The 27464-nt window shown below is 45.1% G+C and overlaps 1 protein-coding gene across 2 annotated transcripts in view; it reads left to right on the top strand.

Moving 5' to 3' along the window:
• Positions 1-27464, top strand: part of hephl1a (hephaestin-like 1a) — a 146878-nt gene that overhangs the window by 77802 nt on the left and 41612 nt on the right. For both annotated transcript variants that reach the window (XM_070891980.1, XM_070891981.1), the window contains exons 7-10: positions 7290-7429; positions 7513-7644; positions 8502-8713; positions 11074-11224. In XM_070891980.1, coding sequence (XP_070748081.1) covers positions 7290-7429; positions 7513-7644; positions 8502-8713; positions 11074-11224 — 635 coding nt within the window. The remainder of the gene's footprint in view (positions 1-7289; positions 7430-7512; positions 7645-8501; positions 8714-11073; positions 11225-27464) is intronic.

Genomic DNA, 27464 nt, shown 5'->3' with positions numbered 1-27464 from the left:
CTGGCACCACTGCCTGCTGTTGAGGGCTTGCTCTCCTGCCTCTATCTGTGTGTGGAGGTAGCGGTTTGTTTCACGTTGTGAGCCCCTTGTTCCGATGTTTCGTTAGTTGTCGTACCCGCAGTGTAGATCAACCTTGTTTCTTCTTCTCCTGCAAAGAATGTCTGTGCAACCAGTGCTGCTGCCTCTAGGGTCAAGTTCTTGGTCTCTGTGAGCTTTCAGAATATGCCTGCGTGGCCTATTCTCTTAATAAAAAAGTCTCTCAGTACTTCTCTCCTTAGTTCATCGGAGAACTCGCATAAGCTAGCCAACCTCCGAAGTTCTGCCACGAAGTCGGGTATGCTCTGGCCCACACAGCGTCTGCAGTTGTAGAACCTGTGTCTGGCCATGTGTAGGCTGCTCACTGGCTTCAGGTGGTCTCTTACCAGTGTGCTCAACTCTTCAAACTACTTGCTTGCTGGTTTCTCGGGTGCCAGCAGATCCTTCATTAAGGCATATGTTTTCAAGCCACAGCTGGTCAAGAGATGAGCTCTTGTCTGCCTTATCGTCGCCTAACCAGTCTTTGGTTACGAAGCTTTGCTCGAGCCTTTCTGTAAAGTCCTCCCAATTATCTCCAGCATTGTATTTTTCATCTGAGCTGTTGGTCGCCATTCTGTGGATTCTGTGATCCCATCCTCGTCGCCACTGTAAAGTCCTGTCCCTGCAGCACAGATTCACGCGAGGCACATGCTGAAGTCAAGGTCACTCAGGACCTGCATCTTTATTAGACAGCTCTCGAATGCCACACTTGCCTGAAACCTGTCATTATATACCTGTGTGAGACAGGTATCCAGTGTCTCCTGCAAGTGCACCCCAGGTGGTAAGGTAAGCTTGTGGTTACAGGTCATCTCTAGTTACAGTCATGTATAACATGGTAAGATAGAGTTATGTACAGTAGTGTGAGATACATGACAGTGTCCAACAGTAAGAACCTGAATTGACTGCACATGTAGTGTATTGGTATTGCTGACACTATTCCACTCACCTCAAAATACAGGGGAGACTACTGCTGTTTATGCCATAAACATCAGTAGTTTCCCCTGTATATTGAAGGGTCAAACCAACTCGTGGAGCTCATGAAATCTTCTCGCGGACCCCTGGTTGAGAACACCCCTGCCGTATATATGCTTACCTACTACTGGGGAAGAGCATAACTAGAGGCCATCAATATAAGATAGTCACCAAGAAATCCAATAGGGTATTCAGAAGAAACTTCTTTACCCCAAGAGTGGTGAGAATGTGGAACTTGTTACTACAGGGAGTAATTGAAGCGAATAGTATAGATACATTTAAGGGGAGGCTGGACAAGCATATGAGGGAGAAGAGGATAGAGGGTTATGCTGATATCTTTAGATGAGGAAAGATGAGAGGAGGCTCGAGTGGAGCATTAATGTCAGCATGGACTGGTTGGGCGGAATGGCCTGTTTCTGTGCCATATATCCTATGTAATCCAATGTAATCCTATGTGCTCTGGAGAAGGGGGTAATTTTGAGGGTAAATCCTAATTGAAAGTCTTGCTTTGTAATTTTATATTTATATCCTGTAGTTTTAGTTCCAATACTTCCTGTATGGAGGACCTCTGTAAATATTGACCCAATCCCATGGTTCCCTATCCTAAAACATCCAAAAGACTGCGCCATATTTAAATAGTATTCGCAATAGAAATATGGAGGGTAATTGTAACCTGACCCATCTGGTGGGAACTGATGGGACGGGATCAGCCATCCATTCAACATCCTGCTCGATTTTACTGTCCACTGACTTCAATGCAGAGTAAAATCGAGCGGGGTGTAAAACGGGTGGCTGATTCAATCCTGTACTTTTCCCGCTGGGCAGGGTCGATTACAATTACACCATTATCAGAACTATAGGTTCACTAATAACCATGCAATCCCCAGTATGAAAACCACAGGGTGAAATTGCACCTTGTTCTGCCTGGTTTTCAGGTAGGAAACAGGGACGCAGAGGTTCAATTTAGAGGGCTAATCTATCATGCTCAAACAGCCTTGGAAACACATCGATCAGCATATTGGTTTAGTTGTGAGAGAAGCATCCCTGGTGGCTGCCTTAAACCTGCATTAGGTCCCTTGAATATGTTAATTTAGCACCCATTCCTAAAATTAATTTGCCCTGAAGCGTAACCAAAAATGTAAGTTTAAAAAAAGTACTTCCCTTAATGTGGAGTTGGAAGAGCAAAAATGTTCTCTATTCCTCTCCTCTCATAGGGGTCAAGTTTCTGCCGCCCGCTAGAACAGCGCACGTCGGCGAGGCCCGCCTAATTTATAGAACAAAAATTGTGCCGAATACTTACCTTGCGATTCTCAGATATCTGTAGGTCCATTTCCACCTCGGCGCGGCGCAGCAGGAGCTGCTGGGGGCGGAGCTACAGCCCTGCGCCGAAAACGATGCCGGCAGCTGCACGCGTGCACAATAGCTGCTGATGTCCTGTCTCCGGGGCGACGACCCTATCCCAGGCCGAAGGGACGTTGGCCCAATCCCCGGCCGAGTGGCCTGCACAGCTTACCTAGGTGGCGGGGCCTGCCCGGCCTCTCGCTGGGGTGGGCCCCGCCCGAAGAATCGGCGGCAGCGGCAGCCCGGCATCGGCTGCATGCAGGGCTCCTTCGTCGTCTTCTCTCTTTCCCCCCCCATCATCTTCTCTTCCCCCCCCATCATCTTCTCTTTCCCCCCCATCATCTTCTCTTCCCCCCCATCATCTTCTCTTCACCCCCCCTTCTTCTCCACCTCTCCTCTTCTCCCTCTCCCCTTCTCACTGGTACTGCAGTAGGTGAGTAGAAATATTTTTTTATTTATTGAGTGATTTTTTTTATTTTTTATTTTTTAATTTATTTGGATTGATTTATTGGTTTATTTATTGATTTATTTATTATTTATTATTGATGATGGCTCTTTATTTGTAAAAGTGAAGTGTTTAATGTTTGGAAACCACCCTACCCCCGCCCCTCCCCATTCCCTATGCCTGATTTGTAACCTACGCCTGATTTTCTAAGTGTAGGCAAGGTTTTTCTGAGCGTACAAAAATCTACATTTACTCCATTCTAAGTTAGTTTGGAATATGTTTTTGCTGCCTAAACTTGCAAAACAGGCGTAAGTGGCCGGACATGCCACCTTTTGAAAAAAAAATCTGTTCTAAAATGAAACTGTTCAAACTCACTAGAACTGGAGCAAACTAAAGGCAGAGAATTGCAATTTCTAAGATACTCCATTCTAAACCAGTTGCTCCAAAAAAATAGGAGCTACTCAAGCCGAAACTTGACCCCAAAGGCTGGGTATTCTTCGGCAAGTGTCTCACCTGCTGACTCCCCAAAGCCTTTCCACCATCTAAAAGGCACAAGTCAGGAATGTGATGGAATACTCTCCTATCGCAAGATTCTGTGCTGGGGCCCCAACTGTTTACATTGTACATTAATGATTCAGATGAGGAGATTAAATGTAGTATCTCCAAATTTGCAGGTGACATTAAATTGGGTGGCAGTGTGAGTTGCGAGGCGGATGCTATGAGGTTGCAGAGTGACTTGGATAGGTTAGGTGAGTGGGCAAATGCATGGCAGATGAAGTATAATGTGGATAAATGTGAGTTTATCCACTTTGGTGGTAAAAACAGAGAGACAGACTATTATCTGAATGGTGACAGATTAGGAAAAGGGGAGGTGCAACGAGACCTGGGTGTCATGGTACATCAGTCATTGAAGGCTGGCATGCAGGTACAGCAGGCGGTTAAGAAAGCAAATGGCACGTTGGCCTTCATAGCGAGGGGATTTGAGTACAGGGGCAGGGAGGTGTTGCTACAGTTGTACAGGGCCTTGGTGAGGCCACACCTGGAGTATTGTGTACAGTTTTGGTCTCCTAACTTGAGGAAGGACATTCTTGCTATTGAGGAGTGCAGCGAAGGTTCACCAGACTGATTCCTGGGATGGCGGGACTGACATATCAAGAAAGACTGGATCAACTGGGCTTGTATTCACTGGAGTTCAGAAGAATGAGAGGGGATCTCATAGAAACGTTTAAAATTCTGACGGGTTTAGACAGGTTAGATGCAGGAAGAATGTTCCCAATGTTGGGGAAGTCCAGAACCAAGGGTCACAGTCTAAGGGTAAGGGGTAAGCCATTTAGGACCGAGATGAGGAGAAACTTCTTCACCCAGAGAGTGGTGAACCTGTGGAATTCTCTACCACAGAAAGTTGTTGAGGCCAATTCATTAAATATATTCAAGAAGGAGTTAGTTGTAGTCTTTACTACTAGGGGGATCAAGGAGTATGGTGAGAAAGCAGGAATGGGGTACTGAAGTTACATGTTCAGCCATGAACTCATTGAATGGCGGTGCAGGCTCGAAGGGCCGAATGGCCTACTCCTGCACCTATTTTCTATGTTTCTATGTTTCCTATTGCCTGGATGACATCAGCTCCAACAACACTCAAGACGCACAACATCATTCAGGACAAAGCAGCCTGCTTGATTGGCACCGCATCCACCACTTTAAACATTCACTCCCTCCACCACCAGCACACCGTGGCTGCAGTGTGTACCATCTATAAGTTGCACTGCAACAATTCGCCATGGCTTCTTTGACAGCACCTCCCAAATTCCACGACCTCTACTACCTAGAAGGACAAGGGTAACAGGCGCATGGTAACACCATCACCTGCAAGTTCCCTTCCAAGTCACACACCATCCTGACTTGGAAATATACCGCCATTCCTGCATCGTCACTGGCTCAAAATCCTGGAACTCCCTCTGTAACAGCACTGTGGGAGTATCTTCACCACACGGACTGCAACGGTTCAAGAAGGCGGCTCACCACCATCTTCTCAAGGGCAATTAGGGATGGACAATAAATGCTGGTGTTGCCAGCAATGCCCATATCCCATGAACGAATAAAAAAAAAGTTGCTTAGCTCTACTGTGGGCTGCTGCTGGCCTGCACTTGGCCCCCTACTGTTCTACTCTTCTCCCAGGACTTACATTAGGGCTGCTATTGGCAAGGCAGGAGGCCCGAAATTAGATGGAACCAGATCTGCCTCTGGAGGGCATACCTGAATTATTAAGATGAGGCCCATGGCCCAATTTTGGGTGGTCTTAGGACCGACCTTTTCTGGCATAGAAACATAGAAAATAGGTGCAGGATCAAGCCATTCAGCCCTTCGAGCCTGCACCGCCATTCAATATGATCATGCAACCTCAGTACCCCAACCCTGCCTCCTCTCCATACCCTCTGATCCCTTTAGCCGTAAGGGCCACATCTAACTCCCTTTTGAATATATCCAATGAACTGGACTCAACAACTTTCTGTGGCAGAGAATTCCACAGGTTTACAACTCTCTGGGTGAAAAGGTTTCTCCTCATCTCGGTCCTCTATGGCTTACCCCTTATCTGTAGACTGTGACCCCTGGTTCTGGACTTCCCCACCATCAGGAACATTCTACCTGCATCTAACCTGTCCAGTCCCATCAGAATTTTATAAGTTTCTATGAGATCCCCTCTCATTCTTCTAAATTCCAGTGAGTATAAGCCTAGCCGATCCAGTGTTTCCTCATATGTCAATCCTGCCATCCCAGGACTCAGTGTGGTGAACCTTCACTGCAGTCCCTCAATAGCAAGCACGTCTTTCCACAGATTAGGAGACCAAAACTGCACACAATACTCAAGGTGTGGTCTCACCAAGGCTCTGCACAGCTGCAGTAAGACCTCCCTGCTCCTATACTCAAATCCCCTCGCTATGAAGGCCAGCATGTCATTTGCTTTCTTTACTGCCTGCTGTACCTGCATGCCTACCTTCAATGACTGATGTACCATCACACCCAGGTCTCTTTGCACCTCCCCTTTTACTAATCTGTCACCATTCAGATAATTTGCCTTCCTGTTTTTGCCACCAAAGTGGATAACCTCACATTTATCTACATTATACTGCATCTGCCATGCATTTGCCCATTCACCTAACCTGTCCAAGTCCCTCTGCAGACTCTTAGCATCCTCCTTGCAGCTCGCACTGACATCCAGCTTAGTGTCATCTGCAAACTTGGAGATATTACTTTCAATTCCTTCATTTAAATCATTTATGTATATTGTAAATAGCTGGGCTCCCAGCACTGAACCCTGTGGCACCCCACTAGTCACTGCCTGCCATTCTGAAAAGGACCCGTTTATTCCCACTCTTTGCTTTCTGTCTGCCAACCAGTTCTCTATCCACGTCAATACATTACCCCCAATACCATGTGCCTTAATTTTGCACACTAATTTCTTGTGTGGGACCTTGTCAAAAGCCTTTTGAAAGTCCAAATACACCACATCCACTGCTTCTCCCTTATCCACTCTACTAGTTACATCCTCAAAAAACTCTAGAAGATTTGTCAAGCATGATTTCCCTTTCATAAATCCATGCTGACTTGGACCGATCCTGTCACTGCTTTCCAGATGCGCTGCTATTACATCTTTAATAATTGATTCCAACATTTTCCCCATCACCGGGTGTCAGGCTAACCGGTCTGTAATTCTGTGTTTTCTCTCTCCCTCCTTTTTTAAAAAGTGGGGTTACATTAACTACCCTCCACTCCAAAGGAACTGAACCAGAGTCGATGGAATGTTGGAAAATGGCCACCAATGCATCTACCGGCATGTGCCACCCAGTTTGTGCCTGAAAATGGCTGTGGACCAATTTAACCAACAATTCTAGTTCTAGTCCACAATCTCAAATTGAATAACTTGCCTGCAGCTACAGCATCTATATATGTTACCATTTTGGATCAAGATTTATCCTCTTCAATATGTTAATAGCATTGCTGTCAGCGGTAGGGAAACCTGGAAATACGGGAAACTGGAGGTCCTACCAAATATCTTTACTTTGTTTCCTGCATGGCAGTCAGCCAGATTGAGAAGCTGGCTAGCTGACGGATGGGAAATCCTGATGTTCTGGCGACCAGAGAGGAGGGAGAGGGAAAATTTTGGGGTTTGTGTTTGGGCAGATCGCTGCGGGGGTAGAGGGGACGGCAGGGGGTAGATGCGTGCATGTTGTGTTGGGAATACATTCCCTGTATTTAACTATTTACCACCCCCCATCCCGATTCTCTCCCATGGGGTTTAATATCAAGGCCAAAGTGAAGGTCGGGTGAAAGATCGATTTGTACATCTTGACAAGAACTTACATCATTGCAAAAATACCATTTATATTGTTGTATGAAGTAAAATTTACTCTCCAGACTCTTGTTACTTAATGTAATGTGTACTTTTAATTCCTTACAGTGATTCTGAGATTTTCTTTAAGAAAAGTACTGATAGAATAGGAGGAGAATACTGGAAAGTTCGATATGTTGAATATATTGATGAAACCTTTAGCACTAGAAAAAGTCGATTACAAGCGGAGGAACATCTAGGAATACTTGGTAAATATGATTTGCTTTTTAAAAATTTGTTTGTGACTTGAAAGCAAACAAAATTACATTATTTTTATTAATGATTTTATAAGGCCCAGTCATCAAAGCTGAAGTTGGAGACACCATTTTTGTTACATTTATGAATAATGGAAACCAGACCTACAGTATTCAGCCTCATGGAGTGTATTTTACCAAGGAATATGATGGAACAAACTATGTTGATGGTGAGTTATTGCCTCACTTTCTGTTTGTGAGTTCCCATTTTTATAAATCACACTTTATTTAAAAATACTGCATACTAGAATAAAGTTTACAGAATTATTCATTGGAATAATTGGGATCTAACCACTTTCTTCTCCCTACATCCCATGTTGAAATCGAGACTGCACATTTGCCTGCTCAAATTGATTGGGCCGATTTTGGTCACCTTAGTACCCAATTTGGAGCGTTCGGAATGATAGAGGTCAGGAAATCCAACAGTAATCAGTTCCACTAGATTCCTGCTAGTTTTAGGCTCCATTCTATCCTGCAGGCAGGCCTGGGACAGGCATCTGAAGGTCACACTCAAAGCTGGCAGGAGCTTCATTGACCTAAGATAAGGGGGACAGTGAAGGGTGTCGTGCCATTTTCTGCCCCAAGGGAGTGTTGAATTTTCAGCACATCCATGAAAATCTCTCACGATGGAGGCCTGAGCTGAACCTGCAGGTGGGAAGGCCTTTAAGAGGCACACAGATTTTAGGGGTGTGTATTCGGCTTTTTAAAGGCATTTAGGTTTTTATGAGCCTTTGTGTGAGTTTTTATCTAGCCCTGTAAAACGGGTGCTACGTCATTGAATTTCTAGGCCAAAGTCTCATTCGCTTGTGTAAGCACAGAGAATAGGTTATAATGGTGAAGAGGAATCGCAGCAGTATGCAGCACATGTTTTTTTTAAAGACTGCCTCTTATGAGCATGTGCTAGTAGCCATATAAATCATTACCAATGACTTTATAAGAAAGTCACTGATTCAGGCTGTAAAGAAACATTTTAAAACAGTTCTGTAAAAGGCCATATTTTTGATACCGTTTCAATTGGAATTTTAAGGTTTTGAGAAAAATGGTTCTCACGTAGAGCCTGGTACATCCTTCATGTACAAATGGACTGTGCCAGAACATGTTGGACCTACAATGAGTGATCCACCCTGCCTGACTTGGATATACTACTCTGCCACCAATCCAGTTGAAGACACCAATTCTGGACTTGTTGGACCACTGATTGTTTGCAGACAGAATACATTAAATCAAGATGGTTCACAGGTATAATGCATTATAATTCTACTTTAGCCCTTTTAATTCAAAATATTTATTACTTTTCATTATGTTTATTGTTACATCTTTTTTCTTTCACCTTCTAAGACACTATATATTTTCCAATAACCAAGGTTTACATAGAAACATTTAATCTGTTTGTTCTACATTTATCTCTGTGCTATTTTTAGGCAAAAGTTAAACAGAATATTTTAAATGGGTTAATGTCTACATAAATATATTGGTGAAAACAGACCCAAGATATAACAGATATATGATAGAAAACTTCAGTAACTGTAAGAAGTACACCCAGAAGAATTAAGATGCACTGAAGGAACTAGAAAAGTATAGGACTGGAACAGACTATGTAGTCCATTTGGCTAGTCCCAAAAACGAATACTCCTCAATCATCTACTTCCGATTATCCCATCCCCATCTGCCTGCCTAGGCACTCTGTTCCACACTTTCACCACCCTCTGCTCAAGTCTCTGGAGTGGGGCTTGAACCCACAGTCTGCTGACACAAGGGGGAAACGGGTCCAAAAAATGAATTTGCTGAGTTCTTCTGTTTTCAGCCTCCCCTGCACCCTCCCCATCTCCACGCAAGTATTGGGGCCGTAGAATCAAATACTATCCTTTAAATAATATTTAACAAAATGATTTAACTTAGAACAAACAAAACACTGTAAATCTCTATGCATATAATCAATTAACAAAGATGTGTCAACCAGCATTGGCAAAACCCATGTGTGAAGTGTTCTCCACAAGATTAGATTCTGAATGAAGTGTCACATCAGCATAGTGGAACTGGATTCTGTCCCTGCTCATTGGCCTTTAGACAACTTGAAGGAGATGTAAAATAAATGTATTATTGGTTTTGGATGGGCTAATAATGTTTTCACATTAATAGAACAATGAACAATTAATTTACTTTAAATATAGTGGTCAGTGAGCACTATAGCATATTGTGGAAATTACAAAAGTTGCTGTGATTAATTCTTGTGTATATGCATTTTTAGTTTATTTTAAAAACATTAACATTGCTCAAAGAATATGGGGCTAGAATTTCCTATCAGCCCGCTAGCGCCCGATTGCCGCCCAAAAGACCGCAAAGACTGGGAAGATTATCGCTGGTGAAAACTTCCCCCCCAAAAAATAAAAAAATCCACTTAGCGAAAAACATGGGCCTTGCACCCCCATCTGGGTGAAAACGTGCAATTGAAGGTCAATTGGGCAGTTCCTAAGCAAAATGGGCAATAAATTAAAAAAATCAATAAAAATTTACCCCGAGGCTGTGGGTTGGGCAGAAAAACAATAAAAACAATTTTTCAATAAACAGCATCTTAAAAAAAAAATTCCCAAACCACTTTTAAACTAAATAACCACAACAGATTTTTTAAATAATTAGTAAAAAAACAATCACTAACCTTTTTCTTGACGAGCTACTCACCTGCCACCCAGCTTCGCTGATCCTCATGGGTGTTTAAGAAAAAAACTCAGCTACGGGTTACCGCTGACCCAAATATCGCGCCAGGGCAATCTCAGGACAGTGCACACCAACAGTCCGCTCCCCAGCGGTACCTCGAAACCGCCGATGTAACTCAGGTACCGCCCACAATGGCCAATATCGCCCAGAAACCAGGCGGTAAGCCATTGCTAATTCCAGCCCTTAAAAAGCCATGCCCTAGAAAATTATAATTATTGGTAATTGCTTTTATATGACCAAGTAATCTCTTTTTTCATTTAGCGATGGGAAGTTTAGGGTAGGGCATGTTGCATTGTGTTTCCATCACATCATTTTTTTTATTGTGTGTTACTGAATCCAGACACAGACCATGAACTATTTTTCTACAGCCCCTGCATTCTTCCAGGAAGGGGGGATCTTGTAAAATCTTGTTCTTAATTGCCCAAGGGTTTTGATAGCTCTTTGTTTTTAGTGTTATAGTTCATACTTCCAAGAAGTATCTCTTTCTCTTTTATATTAATTGAACCATACAAGTCCACCTCCATGAAATGTAGTCTTATATTGAACCTGTTTTTGAATTGGCATTTTCTCTTCTTTACCTCCACAGGTAAGGTTTCCGCTTGTTGCAAATAAATTTGAATTATTCATCAGTAGATCTGAACATGGCCATTTGCTTCTCTGTAGTAATTAAATAGACTTAGTACCTGCACTGGCTTTGCTTGTAAATCAGTCCACCTAATGCCATGTCTTTGATCACCTTTATAGTAGCACATTATACTGTAATTAATTTGTGTTTCTTATTTGGAGAAATACCAAACATGTAATGTTGGTAGTTTACAGGTTTCCAGAAATTTCAGCTTGAAAGTACACTTCCAAAAAATGAGATGTCTACTTTTTTTTTGTAGAAAGGCATTGACCAGGAGTTTTACCTGCTGTATACAGTTTTTGATGAGAATCTTAGCTGGTATCTCTCAAAGAATTTGGAGACATTTATTCAAAATACTTCTAGCGTTGACCTGGAGGATGAAGAATTTCAAGAATCAAATAAAATGCATGGTGCGTGGATGTCATGGGAATATTATTGTTGTCTTTGAACACTATATTAGGGCATTGCCATGCCCCATTCAATAATGTATGATCAGTGAAAATCTAAACTTTAAGTGGTTCCATTTTGAAGATGTGTTCATAGGGATCATAGAAATTTACATCACAGAAGGAAACCGTCCAGCCCATTCATTGAGTATTGTCAGTGTTTGTGCTGATGTGTACTGATGCAGTACTAGCCTTATTTGTGCAGCAGGGAGCCCCTAACTATGCTGCCAGAGAATGGTGGCAGTAAAGCTCTCTATATACATTCAGGCATGTGCACAAAGTGGAATTCATCAGCCTTCTGTACTGCTGGCAAATATTCCATTGACTGGAAAGAGCTGGTGATACAAGAGAAAACATCTTTTTTAAAAGGTGGGCTCCCCTCCCCGCTGCCTGCTTCCCCCCCCCCCCCCCGCCCAATAGCTCACTGGTGTCATACTGAGCCTTTTAGGCACGAAGGCCCTTGGTTGATTCCTTGATATTGTTGAGTTAGCTGCTCTCAGTTAGAGCAGCAGTTGGAATGCTTCAGTTGACCTTGGTGTCCCTGGGTAAGTGTAATGGCAAAATAAACATGCATGTGATGGCTATCCAGTGACCCCTGCTGAATAGTGCAGGTGAAGCTACCGTATGGCATGGCTGTGAACTCTATTCCCCCCACCCCACACCACAAAATGGTACGCTGATACTCCTGGTTTCGGCTAACACATGAAAAATGCTCCTGGGGGGCTGCCATCACCCACAAAACCATAAATTACTGTCTGGAGTAGAGGAGGGAAGAGAATTGGTGGAGAGGATGCTGTTGGTTCATCTACACAGAGTAGCATGTGACCTATGTCATAGAAACATAGAAATATAGAAAATAGGTGCAGAATAGGCCATTCGGCCCTTCGAGCCTGCACCGCCATTCAATAAGATCATGGCTGATCATTCCCTCAGTACCCCTTTCCTGCTTTCTCTCCATACCCCTTGATCCCTTTAGCCGTAAGGGTCATATCTAACTCCCTCTTGAATATATCCAATGGACTGTCATCAACAACTCTCTGCGGCAGGGAATTCCATAGGTTAACAACTCTCTGAGTGAAGAAGTTTTTCCTCATCTCAGTCCTAAATGTCCTACCCCTTATCCTAAGACTGTGTCCTCTGGTTCTGGACTTCCCCAACATCGGGAACATTCTATCCGCATCTAACCTGTCCAGTCCCGTCAGAATCTTATACGTTTCTATGAGATCCCCTCTCATCCTTCTCAACTGCAGTGTATAAAGGCCCAGTTGATCCAGTCTCTCCTCATATATCAGTCCAGCCATCAATGGAATCAGTCTGGTGAACCTTCGCTGCACTCCCTCAATAGCAAGAACGTCTTTCCTCAGATTAGGAGACTGTTAGTGTTAGTGTTTATCAGAAGAATCACTCAACACTCAGAGTCGGTTCCAATGCCAGTGCGGCCTTTATTGATGCCAGCGGGGAGGAAGTCACAGGACTGGATCCAGGCTTCTCTCCGCAGAACAAAGGGTTTCATGGATCTTTATATGTTTTACAACAGTTTACTACAGTTTCATACAACAGTTTACCACAGTTACATTAGACCAATAGATAGCGTTAGTCTCTAAACGTAAAGTGGCTCATGTGTTGCCAAGAAATGTGTTGCTAAGAGGTGTGTTGCTAGGAATGACTCAATGTGTCTTGTAACATGGCCTGGGCCTCCCTTATCTTACTCCTGTTACAGAGTCGTATTATCCTTACTTCTACCAGAACATTTAGTCCTGAGGCTTGGCTGATTAGCTTGTTAGTCCTGTGTGTGGGAAACAACAATTATTTTATGATTCAAGTTACATATAGTTCTTTACAGTTACTCAGCCCACTTCGGCTGGACACAATCCAATCATAACGATTATAGATTACATATAGGTTTCTTTAACCCAATAGAATTTCCCTGATACCTCAGGAACTGCATGTTCGGGTTTTGTCAGCTCGGGCTGATTAATGACCTCGTTATGTGAGGCAGATTCTCCACTTATCTCTCTTCCTTGGACTTCGGCTGTGTGAAATCACTGGTTCATTGTATCCAAGGCATTCCTGGTAGTGGGCCTCACAGGGTCATTGCTCGGTCAGTCCCAGTTCATTACTTGACTAACGGGGTTCCCGTCATGCTTGGGCAGCCATTTTATATGTGGCCGTTTTAAACTTATATGAGTTTAGATATATTCAGCAGGTGCCTAATGCCTACAACAAGACCAAAACTGAACACAATATTCCAGGTGAGGCCTCACCAAGGCCCAGTACAACTGCAGTAAGACCTCCCTGCTCCTATACTCAAATCCCCTCGCTATGAAGGCCAACATGCCATTTGCCTTCTTCACCGCCTGCTGTACCTGCATGCCAACTTTCAATGACTGATGCACTATGACATCCAGGCCTCGTTGCATTTCCCCTTTTCCTAATCTGCCACCATTCAGATAATATTCTGCCTTCGTGTTTTTGCCCCCAAAGTGGATAACCTCACATTTATCCACATTATACTGCATCTGCCATGCATTTGCCCACTCACCTAACTTGCATCTGTGTGATGGTCAATACTGAATTGTCTGTTCATTGAACTTAATAAGTAATTTTATGCCATCACATTAGGTAAATTCAATTGAGCTATGTAGACTTCTTCTCTGAGAGGTATCATTGATGAGACCAGCTAACTCCAAATTGTTGTATTGGACAAAAGCACTGAACAGCCTGCAGAATTAGGGTGTGGGAAATAATAGTTTTCACTCTTTAGCCCCTGCTTTAATACCCCATTTGACCATCAATGCCTTGCTAAAACTGACATTGTATTAGACTGAACTACTGTCACCATGTGCATTTTGGCGCTGAAATGGATCTTCAATTGAAAAATGGGCGAGGTTTAAAAACGGGCTGCCAATTCACTATCGCCTATTTAATGCTATGGCCAAAGACCAATTTTACCCCGTTTGTGTCCATAATTAATGATTTTTGTAAGTTATTTTCCATGCCTTCCCATTTCCTTTAAAGTTTTGCTCCACAGTGCACTCTCCCTGATGGAGACATGTTTCCACACCTACACCAATGTCACTTTATAGCCAACTGCTGATAAGTATTCAAAAGTAACTCTAGGCGCAGAATACATCTTTTAAAATTGCTCCATAAATTACTGATGCAGTTGGACACCATAGTTTAAATAACTGCCAGCGTCATTGGTGATGATTAACTTTTACAAATGCATCAGTGCCACCATCAGGAACTTGGATCTGTTTGTAAATTGTAAATTAATGGGTCGATACAGTTTACCTGCTGTGATCCATGGAGTAGATTTTCTAGGGCCGAGATTGCCCCTTTTATTGATGGCCGTTAGGAGGCGCTAACAGGGATCAAATTAGAATTTACTCGGGCACAGCGCAAATATCGCCATCCACCCCGCGGAAATGGGTGGGGGTTTTGTGGAGGAGCTCTGCTCCTGCCGGGAGCGCGTGGCAATGATAAAGTCATTGCTGTGCGCATCACTCCCTTACCGCCCCAGAAGTTAAATTGCCCTGCGCAACCTAACTTGGCGCCTTAAGCTGTCGAGTTGCAGTCGGGAACCGGATGCGCCAGCGCTATTTAAATGCGCCATCTTGCAAAGTATTTTTTGTCGGCCATTGCTTCTTTCTGCTTTCCAACAGTTGGCTGGTGGACCGATAGCAGCAATTTTTAGCTCAAAGATTCTTCTGCCTCCGACCTTTTCCCCTGTATCACTCAAGGCACTTTCGATGTTCAACCATTTCTGTCGCTTCATGGGGGCTGTGCTGGCACTCGACAGCCTGCTCCAACTTTACTGTCCGAGGATGCTTCGTTGAAGAAAAGATGCTGCCAATTACAGAGGGAAAGACATCGAGAGAGGGAGAGAGAAAGGCTACGACAAACAGAGGGAGCACCACAGGGAGAGGCCCATGGAGAAGTCTATGGAGCATGCCACAGGGAGAGGGAGAAGGACAGGGAGAGGAAAAAGTAGAGGAAAAGGACAGGCAAAGGGAGAGGGAAAGGGACAGTCAAAAGGGCAGGCACAGACAACCATATGCAGCAGCACAGGGAGAAACACATCAACATATTGCCAGAAAAAGAAGGCGCCACAGGGCTGGCAACAGGAGGCCTTACTCTCCGATGGGTATTCTCCCTTCCTAATGAAGAAGTAATCATAACAAAACAAAATCATAATCATACATAACTTGCATGGTTATACACACCAAAAAATATCAATGTATTTTTCCATATTTACAAATCAAACCTAACCACTGGTTTTCTGTTTTGAAGAGGATACCTTCGCTTTCATACAGAACTTCCCAAACTTGATATCGAACCTAGATTCATTCCAGGCTGATCCTGAGAGTTTTTCTCCAAGGGCAACCCTTGCTCTACATTTGGATTCTCTTGAACGTCAGACTGTTTGCCTGACTCGGACTCAGACTAAAGTTCTTCATTCTAACCTTCTGATTCAATTTCACACTTCTCTCTCTTACTATACTTCTATCATGATTCTCTTTTTGTCGTAACTGTTTCTCTTCTACTGACTGTGCCAGGTTTGGCTTTAACAACAAGAATCTGCTTCGTGGCTGTCGTTTGAGAAACAACTCTGCTGGTGTTCTACCAGTAGTTGTGTAAGGAGTATTACGATAAGTAATTGGAAAATTTGGCAATTTGTGGTCCAACATCAACTGTTGTTTCTTTGGATTTGAATCGAATATTTGTTTGATGAGAGCACAGTTTACAATTTGTAATGTGCACTCTGCTGTCTTAAGAGAAGTAACGGCAGGGATTGTGGATGCATTGGTTATAATTTACCAAAATTCCCTGGATTCTGGGGAGGACCCAGCAGATTAGAAAACTGCAAATGTAACACCCCTATTTAAAAAAAGAGGCAGATAAAAAGCAGGAAACTAAAGACCAGTTAGTCTAACATCTGTGGTTGGGAAAAAGTTGGAGTCAATTATTAAAGAAGCAGTAGCAAGACATTTGGAAAAGCAAAATTTGCTCAGGCAGAGTCAGCATGGATTTATGAAGGGGAAGTCATGTTTGACAAAGTTGCTGGAATTCCTTGAGAATGTAACGAACAGGGTGGATAAAGGGGAACCAGTTGTTGTGGTGTATTTGGACTTCCAGAAGGCATTTGACAAGGTGCCACATAAAAGGTTACTGATAAAAGTTCACGGGGTTGGGGGTAATATATTAGCATGGATAGAGGATTGGCTAACTAACAGAAAACAGAGAGTCGGGATAAATGGTTCATTCTCAGGTTCACAATCAGTAACTAGTGGGGTGCCGCAGGGATCTGCTGGGATCCCAACTATTTACAATCTATATTAACGACTTGGAAGAAGGAACCGAGTATAACGTAGCCAGGTTTGCTGACGATGCAAAGATAGGAGGAAAAGCAATGTGTGAGGAGGACACAAAAAATCTGCAAAAGGACATAGACAGGCTAAGTGAGTGGGCAAAAATTATGCAGATGGAGTATGAGGTCATGCACTTTGGCAGAAAAAAATCAAAGAGCAAGTTATTATTTAAATGGAGAAAGATTGCAAAGTGCTGCAGTACAGTGGGACCTGGGGGTACTTGTGCATGAAACACAAAAGGATAGTATGCAGGTACAGCAAGTGATCAGGAAGGCCAATGGAATCTTGGCCTTTATTACAAAGGGGATGGAGTATAAAAGCAGGGAAGTCTTGCTACAGCTATATAACGAATTGGTGAGGCCACACCTAGAATACTGCGTGCAGTTTTGGTTTCCATATTTACGAAAGGATATACTTGCTTTGGAGGCAGTTCAGAGAAGGTTCACGAGGTTGATTCCGGGGATGAGGGGGTTGACTTATGAGGAAAGGTTGAGTCGGTTGGGCCTATACTTATTGGAATGCATAAGATTATAAGGGGGCTTGACAAGGTGGATGCAGAGAGGATGTTTCCATTGACAGGGGAGACTAGAACTAGAGGGCATGATCTTAGAATAAGGGACCGTCCATATAAAACTGAGTGGGTTGTGAATCTGTGGAATTCGCTGCCTCAGAGAGCTGTGGAAGCTGTAATATTGAATAAATTTAAGACAGAAATAGACAGTTTTTTTAACGATAAGGGAATAAGGGGTTATGGGGAGCGGGCAGGGAAGTAGACCTGAGTCCATGATTGGATCAGCCATGATCGTATTAAATTGCGGAGCAGGCTCGAGGGGCTGTATGGCCTACTCCTGCTCCTATTATGTTCTTATTTGAAGCGGGGTGGTACGGTGGAACTTGGGTATGTTTCACACCATTTCTGCTCATGGACTGTGCAAATTCTTCTGAATAAAATTGCGGCCCATTATTAGTCACAATTTCTTCTAGGAGGCCATATGAAGAAAAAAATCTTCGCAAATTGTCTACTGTTTTACTACTTGTTATTTTCCGCATCGGAAACACTTCTACCCACTTCGAATGGCTATCAATCACAATGAACAATTGTAGTCCTTCTAGCTCAGCAAAATTTGCATGTAACCTTTGCCACACCCTAGGAGGCCATTTCCATGGCTGTAATGGTACTGGTGGTGGTTTCTTGCTTACCGATTGACATGTCGTACACTGACTCACGATGTAATCTATATCTTTATCTAGACCTGGCCACCATAAGTAACTGCATGCAAAACTCTTGGTCAATCACATTCCCAGGTGCTGGTCATGAAGATCTCCTAACAATTTGGACCTGAACTTATTTGGGATAACTACTCTTGCACCCCACATGATACAATCTTTATCCACTGATAATTCATTCCTACGAACGAAGTATGGATGAATATCTTTCTCTGATACCTGGTTTGGCCAGCCATTTGTTATGTAATCTTGCACCTTTGTCATAACTGGGTCACGTTTGGTTGCTCTACCAATCTCTTCAGCTATGACTGGCAGGTCATCATTGTATGAAAAATAGAACACTTCTTCTCGATTGGGTGTAACTTGTGATGGGGTTGACAACCTAGACATAGCATCAGCATTACCATCTGACTTAGGTATAACAACAATGTCTGCAGTCCAGTTATCTAGATCTATCTGAGAGATAATGTTCTCAGTTTCGAGGCATTTGAGTTCTTACTCAACTTTCTCCTTGAGTGCGTATGGTACAGGACGTGGCTTGCACTAAACTGGTCTAGCGTCCTTCTGTACCATGATGCTTATCTTGAAGCCTTGGATCGGACTGTTTCATGGAACACCTTTGTATATTGCCTGATGACATCATCCTTCGCTGCAAATCGTGTTTCAACACGAAAAGGGGGCAAAATTGCCTCTTCTGGAAATTAGCGGCCTCGCTGCAGAGTGCAATGGCCGCCGATTTTCGTATAATGGCTGCCATTTTGAAAATTCCACTCCTGTGGTATCCTGGCAGTGATTCGCTTCCCTCACTACCGCTCTGCTGCTGCTGATCTGTCCTAAATGCATCATCAGAGCGCGCAGCAGTGATGTTCCCACCTGATGGCCAAATTCCGCTGAAAAAATCTTGCTCCTGCTGCTCGGTGCCAGCGGCAGCTTTTTCTGCAGATGCACTGTGCTTGGAGTCCTTTTAAAGTGGCAGTTCAGCTGCCATTAAAGGGGAGGACCTACTGCCACTGCTGCCATGTTTTTTGTTGGCCGACTGCCATGTTGTGCCAATAATTATGCCCACAGATTTGGCCGAGCCACCAACAGGCAGCCTGGTACCCCCTTTAGGGTGCCGGGCTGCTGGCCCAGCCAAAACTCTCCCTGGTGGCTCAGTGGACCGAACTTAAAGAATCATGCAGGCTCTCCCCTTTAAGTGAAGGGGAGAGCTGTGGTGACGCGGCACCATGGTGATATCATCAACGCTATGCTAATGACTGACAGCGGTGGACACTACACCCGCCCCCAAATTCCGCCCCTCTAGACTCTGAACGTCCACTTACCGCCGCACATTCGCCTCCATTATGACCGACTTCCAGTCCGTTGAAAAAAAAAGAATTTTGCTTAAGAGGTCACTGCATCCACTGCTCTGGCAAAAACAACAGAAACTCAAGAGCTGCACCCCGTTTCCAGCGGTGGGCAATTTCGGCCCCAAAATCTCAGTCCAATCCAGCTTCAGTGATCCAAACCAATTTCTACCTATTAAGGCAGGCTTGTCTCCTGCCACTACTATGATAGGCAAGTTCTGAAACTGATTCTTGTATTTCACCAGTACGGTGATACGTCCTACCACAGGGGTTTGCTCTCCTGAGTAGTCTTGCAGCTCTATCTTCGACTTCTCCAGCAGAAAATCACTCAACTTGTCGAGATATAACGATTCCGGTGCTATGCTTACGGATGCAGCAGTGTCGATTTCCAAGGATATCCTGGTTCCTGCAATGTCTATTTGGATGATATTACTTTGCAAATCGCTGTTAGATACCCTCATGCTCCTGATGACATGTATCTCCAGAACCTCCTCATTCTGTTGTATTCAACATCGATTTACTCTTCAGTCAGCATGCCTTTGCAAGATGCCCAGTTTTCTTGTAGTAGAAACTGTTATATATGTGAACTTGTATTTACTTTACCAAAGGGCTTATCCCCTGGAGTCTCAAGGGATCCCATAATCCCTTGGGAGCACAGGTATTTAAGGAGGCCTCACAGGTTGGAGAAGCACTCTGGAGACCTGCAATAAAAAACTAAGGTCACACTTTATTTTGAGCTCACAGTGTTCAGTCTGACTCTTTCTCCATACATAACAACTGGCGACGAGATACAGATAGCGAACCCAAAGATGTAGAGAACAGTGGGCATCCTAGAGAAATTCTGGGAGGGAGATGATTGGGAAACTTTTGTGGAGCGACTCGACCAATACTTTGTGGCCAATGAGCTAGATGGGGAAGAGAGTGCTGCCAAACAAAGGGCGATCCTCCTCACCGTCTGTGGGGCACCAACGTATGGCTTCATGAAGAATCTGCTCACTCCAGCGAAACCCACGGAGAAATCATACGACGATTTGTGCACACTGGTTCAAAAGCATTTGAACTCGAAGGAAAGCGTTCTGATGGCGAGGTACCGGTTCTACACCTGCAAAAGGTCTGAAGGCCAGGAAGTGGTGAGTTATGTCGCCGAGCTAAGACGCCTTGCAGGACATTGCGAATTTGAAGGACATTTGGAACACATGCTCAGAGACTTTTTCGTACTTGGCATTGGCCATGAAGTGATACTTCACAAACTTTCGACTGTAGAGACCCCACCTTGAGTAAGGCTGTAGCGATAGCCCAGGTGTTCATTGCCACCAGTGATAATACGAAGCAAATCTCTCTGCACACAAATGCTGCTACAAGTACTGTAAACAAAGTGATGTTGTTTTCAAATCGTAACGTACAGGGAAGGTCACACATACCTGCAGCTGCACGTCCACAGATGTCTGAGTCTACCATCAAGGGTGATGAATGCAAGGCCATTAACACCTTGTTGGCACTGTGGGGATGATCACCGTTTCCATTCATGCCGATTCAAAGGGTACATTTGCAAGGGCTGTGGAACAATGGGACACCTCCAACGAGTGTGCAGGTGAGCTACAAATCCTGTTAAACCTGCAAGACATCATGTTGCAGAGGAGGACAGATTCATGGAGGATCATGACGAACCAGACCCTCAGACCAAGGAGGCAGAGGTAAATGTGGTGCACACATTCACCACGAATTGTCCCCCGAAAATGCTGAATGCTGAATTAAATGGACTCCCGGTGTTAATGGAACTGGACACGGGCGTGAGCCAGTCCATCATGGGCAAAAAGACTTTCGAAAGATTGTTGTGCAACAAGGCCTCAAGGCCAGTCTTAACTCCAGTTCGCACAAAACTAAGAACTTACACAAAAGAACTGATTCCTGTAATCGGCAGTGCTACTATAAAGGTCTCCTATGATGGAACGGTGCACAAGCTACCACTCTGGGTGGTACCGGGCGCTGGTCCCATGCTGCTCGGCAGGAGCTGGCTGGGAAAGATACGCTGGAACTGGGACGACGTCCGAGCGCTATCACCCGCTGACGACAATTCGTGTGCCCAGGTCTTAAACAAATTTCCTTCGCTGTTTGAACCAGGCATCTGGAAATTCCAAGGAGCAAAAGTGCAGATCCATCTAATTCTGGGGGCACGACCCATCTATCACAAGGCGAGAGCAGTACCGTACATGATGAGAGAAAGGGTAGAGGTTGAGCTAGACCGGCTGCAACGAGAGGGCATCATTTCACTGATCGAGTTCAGCGAGTGCGCCAGTCCTATTGTCCCAGTCCTCAAGGGAGATGGCACAGTCAGAATCTGTGGTGATTACAAAGTAACTATCAATCGTTTCTCCCTGCAGGACCAATACCCACTACCAAAGGCCGATGGCCTCTTTGCAATGCTGGCGGGAGGAAAGATGTTCATGAAGCTGAATCTGACTTCAGCCTACATGACGCAGGAACTGGAGGAATCATTGAAGGCCCTCACTTGCATCAACACGCACAAAGGTCTTTTTATTTATAACAGATGCCCATTTGGAATCCGAACAACGGCGGCAGTATTCCAGAGAAATATGGAAAGCTTACTGAAGTCAGTCCCGTACATCGTGGTCTTCCAGGATGACATCTTGGTCACAGGTCGGAACACAGTCGAGCATCTGCAGCACCTGGAGGAGGTTCTTAGTCGACTCAACCACGTGGGGCTCAGGTTAAAACGCTTGAAGTGCATTTTCCTGGCGCCTGAAGTGGAGTTCTTGGGAAGGAGGATTGCGGCAGATGGCATCAGGCCCACCAATGCGAAGACGGAGGCAATCGAGAACGCACCGAGGCCACAGAACGTGACGGAGCTGCGGTCGTTTCTGGGACTCCTGAACTACTTTGGTAACTTCTTACCGGGTCTTAGCACACTGTTAGAACCACTGCATGTTTTACTATGGAATGGGGACGAATGGGTTTGGGGCAAAAGCCAAGAAATTGCCTTTGTAAAAGCGAAAAATTGTTATGCCCAAACAAATTGCTTGTGTTGTATGATCCATGTAATCGTTTGGTAGTAGCATGTGATGCGTGTCATATGGTGTCGGGTGTGTATTGCAACAAGCTAATGATTCTGGGAAACTGCAACCGGTTGCCTATGCATCCAGGAGTCTGTCTAAGTCTGAGAGAGCCTACAGCATTATTGAGAAAGAAGCGTTAGTGTGTGTCTATGGGGTAAAGAAAATGCATCAATACCTGTTTGGACTAAAATTTGAATTGGAAACTGACCATAAGCCACTTATATCCCTGTTTTCCGAGAGTAAAGGCAACGCATCGGCCTGCCTCCAGAGATGGGTGCTCACGTTGTCCGCATACAACCATGCCATCCGCCACAGGCCAGGCACAGAAAACTGCGCCGATGCTCTCAGTAGTAGGCTGCCATTACCCACCATGGGGGTGGAAATGGCACAGCTCGCAAATCTAGCCATGGTTATGGAACCATTTGAGAGTGAGCAATCACCCATCACTGCCCGGCAGATCAAAACCTGGACAAGCCAGGACCCCTTATTATCTCTAGTCAAAAGCTGTGCACTTCACGGGAGCTGGTCCGCTGTCCCAGCGGAAATGCAGGAAGAGATAAAGCCGTTCCAGCGGCGCAAAGATGAAATGTCTATACAAGCAGACTGCCTTCTGTGGGGCAATCGAGTAGTGGTCCCCAAGAAGGGCAGAGACATTTTCATCAATGACCTCCACAGCACCCTCCCAGGCATCGGAATGATGAAAGCGATAGCCAGATCCCACGTGTGGTGGCCCGGTATCGATGCAGACTTAGAGTCCTGCGTTCACAGATGTAATACATACTCGCAGTTAAGCAATGTACCCAGGGAGGCGCCGCTAAGTTTATAGTCTTGGCCCTCCAAACCATGGTCTAGGGTACACATCGACTATGCAGGCCCGTTCTTGGGTAAAATGTTCCTTATGGTTGTAGACGCGTATTCCAAGTGGATTGAATGTGAGATAATGTCGGCTAGCACGTCCGCTGCCACTACTGAAAGCCTGCGGGCCATATTTGCCACTCACGGCTTACCCGATGTCCTGGTGAGCGACAATCGCCATGTTTTACCAGTGCTGCGTTCAAAGAATTCATGACCCGTAACGGGATCAAACATGTCACATCTGCCCCGTTTAAACCAGCGTCCAATGGTCAGGCAGAGAGAGCAGTGCAAAGCATCAAGCAAGGCTTGAAGAGGGTAACTGAAGGCTCACTGCAGACTTGCCTATCCCGAGTCCTGCTTCGCTACCGCACGAGACCCCACTCACTCACTGGGATCCCACCTGCTGAACTTATGAAAAGAGCACTTATGACAAGGCTCTTGTTAGTTCGCCCTGATCTACATGAATAGGTAGAGAGCAGGCGGCTTCAACAAAGTACATACCATGATAGTGCAAATGTGTCACGTGAGATTGAAATCAATGATCCTGTATTTGTATTGAATTATGGACAAGATTCCAAGTGGCTTCCCGTCACTGTCGTGGCCAAAGAGGGGAGCAGGGTGTTTCAGGTCAAACTTTCAAATGGACTAATTTACCGGAAACACTTGGACCAAATCAAACTCAGATTTACGGACTATCCTAAGCAACCCACCTTGGACCCAACCTTTTTTGATCCCCCAACATACACACCAGTGGCAACCGACACCACGGTTGACCACGAAGCAGAGCCCATCATCCACAGCAGCCCAGCAGGACCCAACACACCAGGCAGCCCAGCAAGGCCAACTGCACAGCAGCCCAGCGAGGGCCCAACAAATGATTCAACAACACCAGCTTTCACACCGAGACGATCAACCAGAGCAAGAAGGGACCCAGATCGACTCATATTGTAAATAGTTACATATTGACTTTGGAGGGGGAGTGTTTTAATATATGTGAACGTGTATTTACTCAGTACAGCCACCAGAGTGCTCATCCCCTGGAGTCCGAAGGGATCCCATAATCCCTTGGGAGCACAGATATTTAAGGCGGTCTCACAGGTTGGAGAGGCACTCTGGAGACCTGCAATAAAAGACTAAGGTCACACTTTATTTTGAGCTCAGTGTTCAGTCTGACTCTTTCTCCATACATAACAGAAACACTCTGCCTTCACATATGGACAACTTTGAACAATGTGTTGTCCCAGACACCGATAACACGACTTCAATGCGCTGTTACCTTGGACAGTTGCTGAGGCCTTGGGGCCCATCTGCCTTTTACTTCTAACCTGCAGGCAATTCCCCTCGGTTGGCTGATGACTGGAAATGGCGCGAACTTCTCGGGAGTACTGGTCGGCCATATCCATCAACATAGCTGCCTGACAAGCTAAAGCAAAAGTCAAGTTCGGGGTTGTCAACTACTTTCTTCTGTTTGCTTCATTTTTCATTCCACAAACGAAGCCGTCATGCAATGCTCGGTCCTGAAAATTTCCGAAATGACAATGAATGGATAACTATTTTAAAGTTACAATGTACTCACTCATACTCTCGTCATTTAACTGATCTCGTGTTACAAAACGACACCTTTCAGCAATTTCCAGAGGCTCAGGACTGTAATGCTGTTCTAACTTGCTTTGAATCTCCTTCAGTGGCGTGTCCAAGAGGACAGCAGGTTCCTGCTCCTCTGACCCACTGCCACTCGTCCAGGGCTGCACCCCAGCATCCCCTCCAATCTGCTGGAGCACTGATTGCTGGGCTGTTGCGATACCATATGATCCCCGGTCAACTGTGGTGGACCCGGCGACGATGGCAGCAGTCAGAGCTTGTATGGCATGCAGCTGAGACTGCATGAGAGCAGCCTCAGCATGCATGCGACTAACCATTGACTCTATTGCAGCACCAAGATGCTGTGTTGCTTCCATCTGTGCCGCAATGGCAGCTGCCAAAATACTCATGACATGTGTCATGAGGTCTGGATCCGCACGGTCTGTCTGGGAGTCCACCATCATTTGCATACTGCCAAGGATGGTCTCCTTGAAGTTGCAGAGCTGTGTACCATGCGGGAGGCGGACTCCTCCATGCTCCTTATCACTTCCAACAGGCTAGGGATGGTTCCCGAGCTTCCCTTTCTCCTTGAACGTGCTCAGCCCGTTAGGCCCTGCTGCATCACCCAGACTCCTACCCTAAGCTAACCTCTAATAGCCATGTAGTGCCAGTATCTGAGCTGGTGCTTGTGGGTGAGAGAAGCAGCGATGCAGTGCTTGGCTCCTCCTCTTCCTCATCCTCATCCCCCTCTTCTCCCTCGTGACCGGGTTGGGGGGGCTCAGGGACAGGCTGCTCATCTGCTGGCTGATAATCTGAAAGCATAAGTGGCACAAGAGTCGCGTTAAGGGGAGGGCAGGAATGGAGCAAGGAAGGCAGACAGAATGAGGAGATGCAAAATTGATCACACCTAGTTTAACGGGGAAGTGGGATGAGAAGATACCAGTGTTGCCCCCAGCAGGCTCGATGTCTCCGCTGGCCATGGCGCCCACCACCTGTGAGCCAATGAGTCGCATCACTCCCTCCTCCAGGTCAGAAAGCTGGCGCAGTTCAGCTCCCACCCGCCCTCCAGTTCGCTGCTGCTCCATCCTGTTGTGTGCCATTTGGCCTGCAAAAGAATGGAACCTGTGTGAGTAAGAGTCCAGTTATGTATGTGGAAGATATGCCTGCCGTGGTTAAATAGCTGTGAATGTAGGCAAGGCGTAAAATGAAGCTGTGACTGTGTAGGCACATATGGTTGGTGGTTTCCTGCTGGGTTAAGTGCTGGTTTGCAGAGTGTGCACAGACAGAGGCTCAGAGGCTGGAATGTAACAGTTGTGGAAACATGTACTCACCTTTACCACCTGACAGGTCGTTGAATTTGTTGCGGCTCCATGTTGGGCTTCTACCCACCACGGTGCTGGCCGACATCTCCGCGGCCACCTCTGCCCACATGGCCCTAAAAACCTGCGGCTTTCTTCCAGATGGAGGGAACAGTGCATCCCTCCTTTTCTCCACTGCCCCCACCAATGCCTCCACTGCCAGAACATTGAAGCGAGTGGCCCCTCCATGAGGTCTTGGAGCAGCCATCACAGACCTTCCTTGCAGCTCTCAGTCAACTCCAGAAATTATGAGAATGAATAGGTGGTGCCTGAACATCCCCTTTAAGAATTGGATTGAACAGCAGGCTGATTATTACTGAATGAAAGTCAGCTGAAATTGGGTGCAGCCCCAGTAATAGCGCCCCTGCAGCGTCCCACTGAGGTCATTATTGCCTCAGATACCACCTCACTGCATTTCTGAGGGGAAAGTGGCCAATTTCCCACAATTTTTCAGCCCATCTTGCCGGGCTCTAAATGATCAAATATATAAAAGTTAGAGCCCCAAACACAGCGCTATCGAATTTCCCCCCTCTGAGGCTCTGCTCTTTATGCTGAGTCTGACTCGATGGGAGAAGTTTAATTTTTTGACTAGTAAATTGGATGTCCCCATTTTACACTGATTCGTGCCACACTGGGAGCGGAGTCTTGGTAAATTTACCCAATATGTTCTCTAAAGCAAGTGTATTCCTATGTTGCCCCAATAAAGTTATTGAACTTATGCTATTTTCTTGTTTGTTTCCTGGACTGCACATTAATATTTCAGTGTAACTGGAGCCTGTTATGTTGTTGGCTGCCAGCACCCCAGATAAAATAATGTATTCTGCAATGGTGCTCCTCTGTATCATGCTTTGAAGTGTATTAGAAACTGACCCAGGACCGGCATGTCAGTCTTTAGACATACGTCACTCGCTTTGCTGAAAAAGCAGACTTGGAGCCAGTTTTCATCCAATCAGCTCCCATTTTATTTACTTGGATTCAACTTGTAAAATGAATAGTGAAAGAAAGATTAAACAAGATCACAAGGTAGTTATGGATGAGGAAGGCCATTCAGCCCACCTAAATTCTATCTATCCAGAAAGCACCTAAAGTGCCCCCATAGCAACATCCAATTGTTTCTGATATGTTTCCTGATAAGTTTAAACTAGTAAGACTTAATTTTAGGACTTAGGACTATGTGTCAGCCATAGCTCTGTTGGTTGCACTTTCACCTCTGAGTCAGAACTTTGTGGGTTCAAAAGTCTATGCTGACACTCCAGTGCAATACTGAGAGAGTGTTGTACTGTCAGAGGTACCATCTTTCAGGTGAGACGTTAAACCGAGGCCCCGTCTGCCCTCTTAAGTGGACGTAAAAGATCCCATGGCACTATTTTGAAGAAGAGCAGGGGAGTTAT

Source organism: Pristiophorus japonicus, chromosome 10, assembly GCF_044704955.1.
Source record: "Pristiophorus japonicus isolate sPriJap1 chromosome 10, sPriJap1.hap1, whole genome shotgun sequence".
Taxonomy (NCBI): Eukaryota; Metazoa; Chordata; class Chondrichthyes; family Pristiophoridae; genus Pristiophorus; species Pristiophorus japonicus.
Note: the sequence above shows the minus strand (reverse complement) of the source record. Positions and strands in the feature narration are given on the sequence as shown.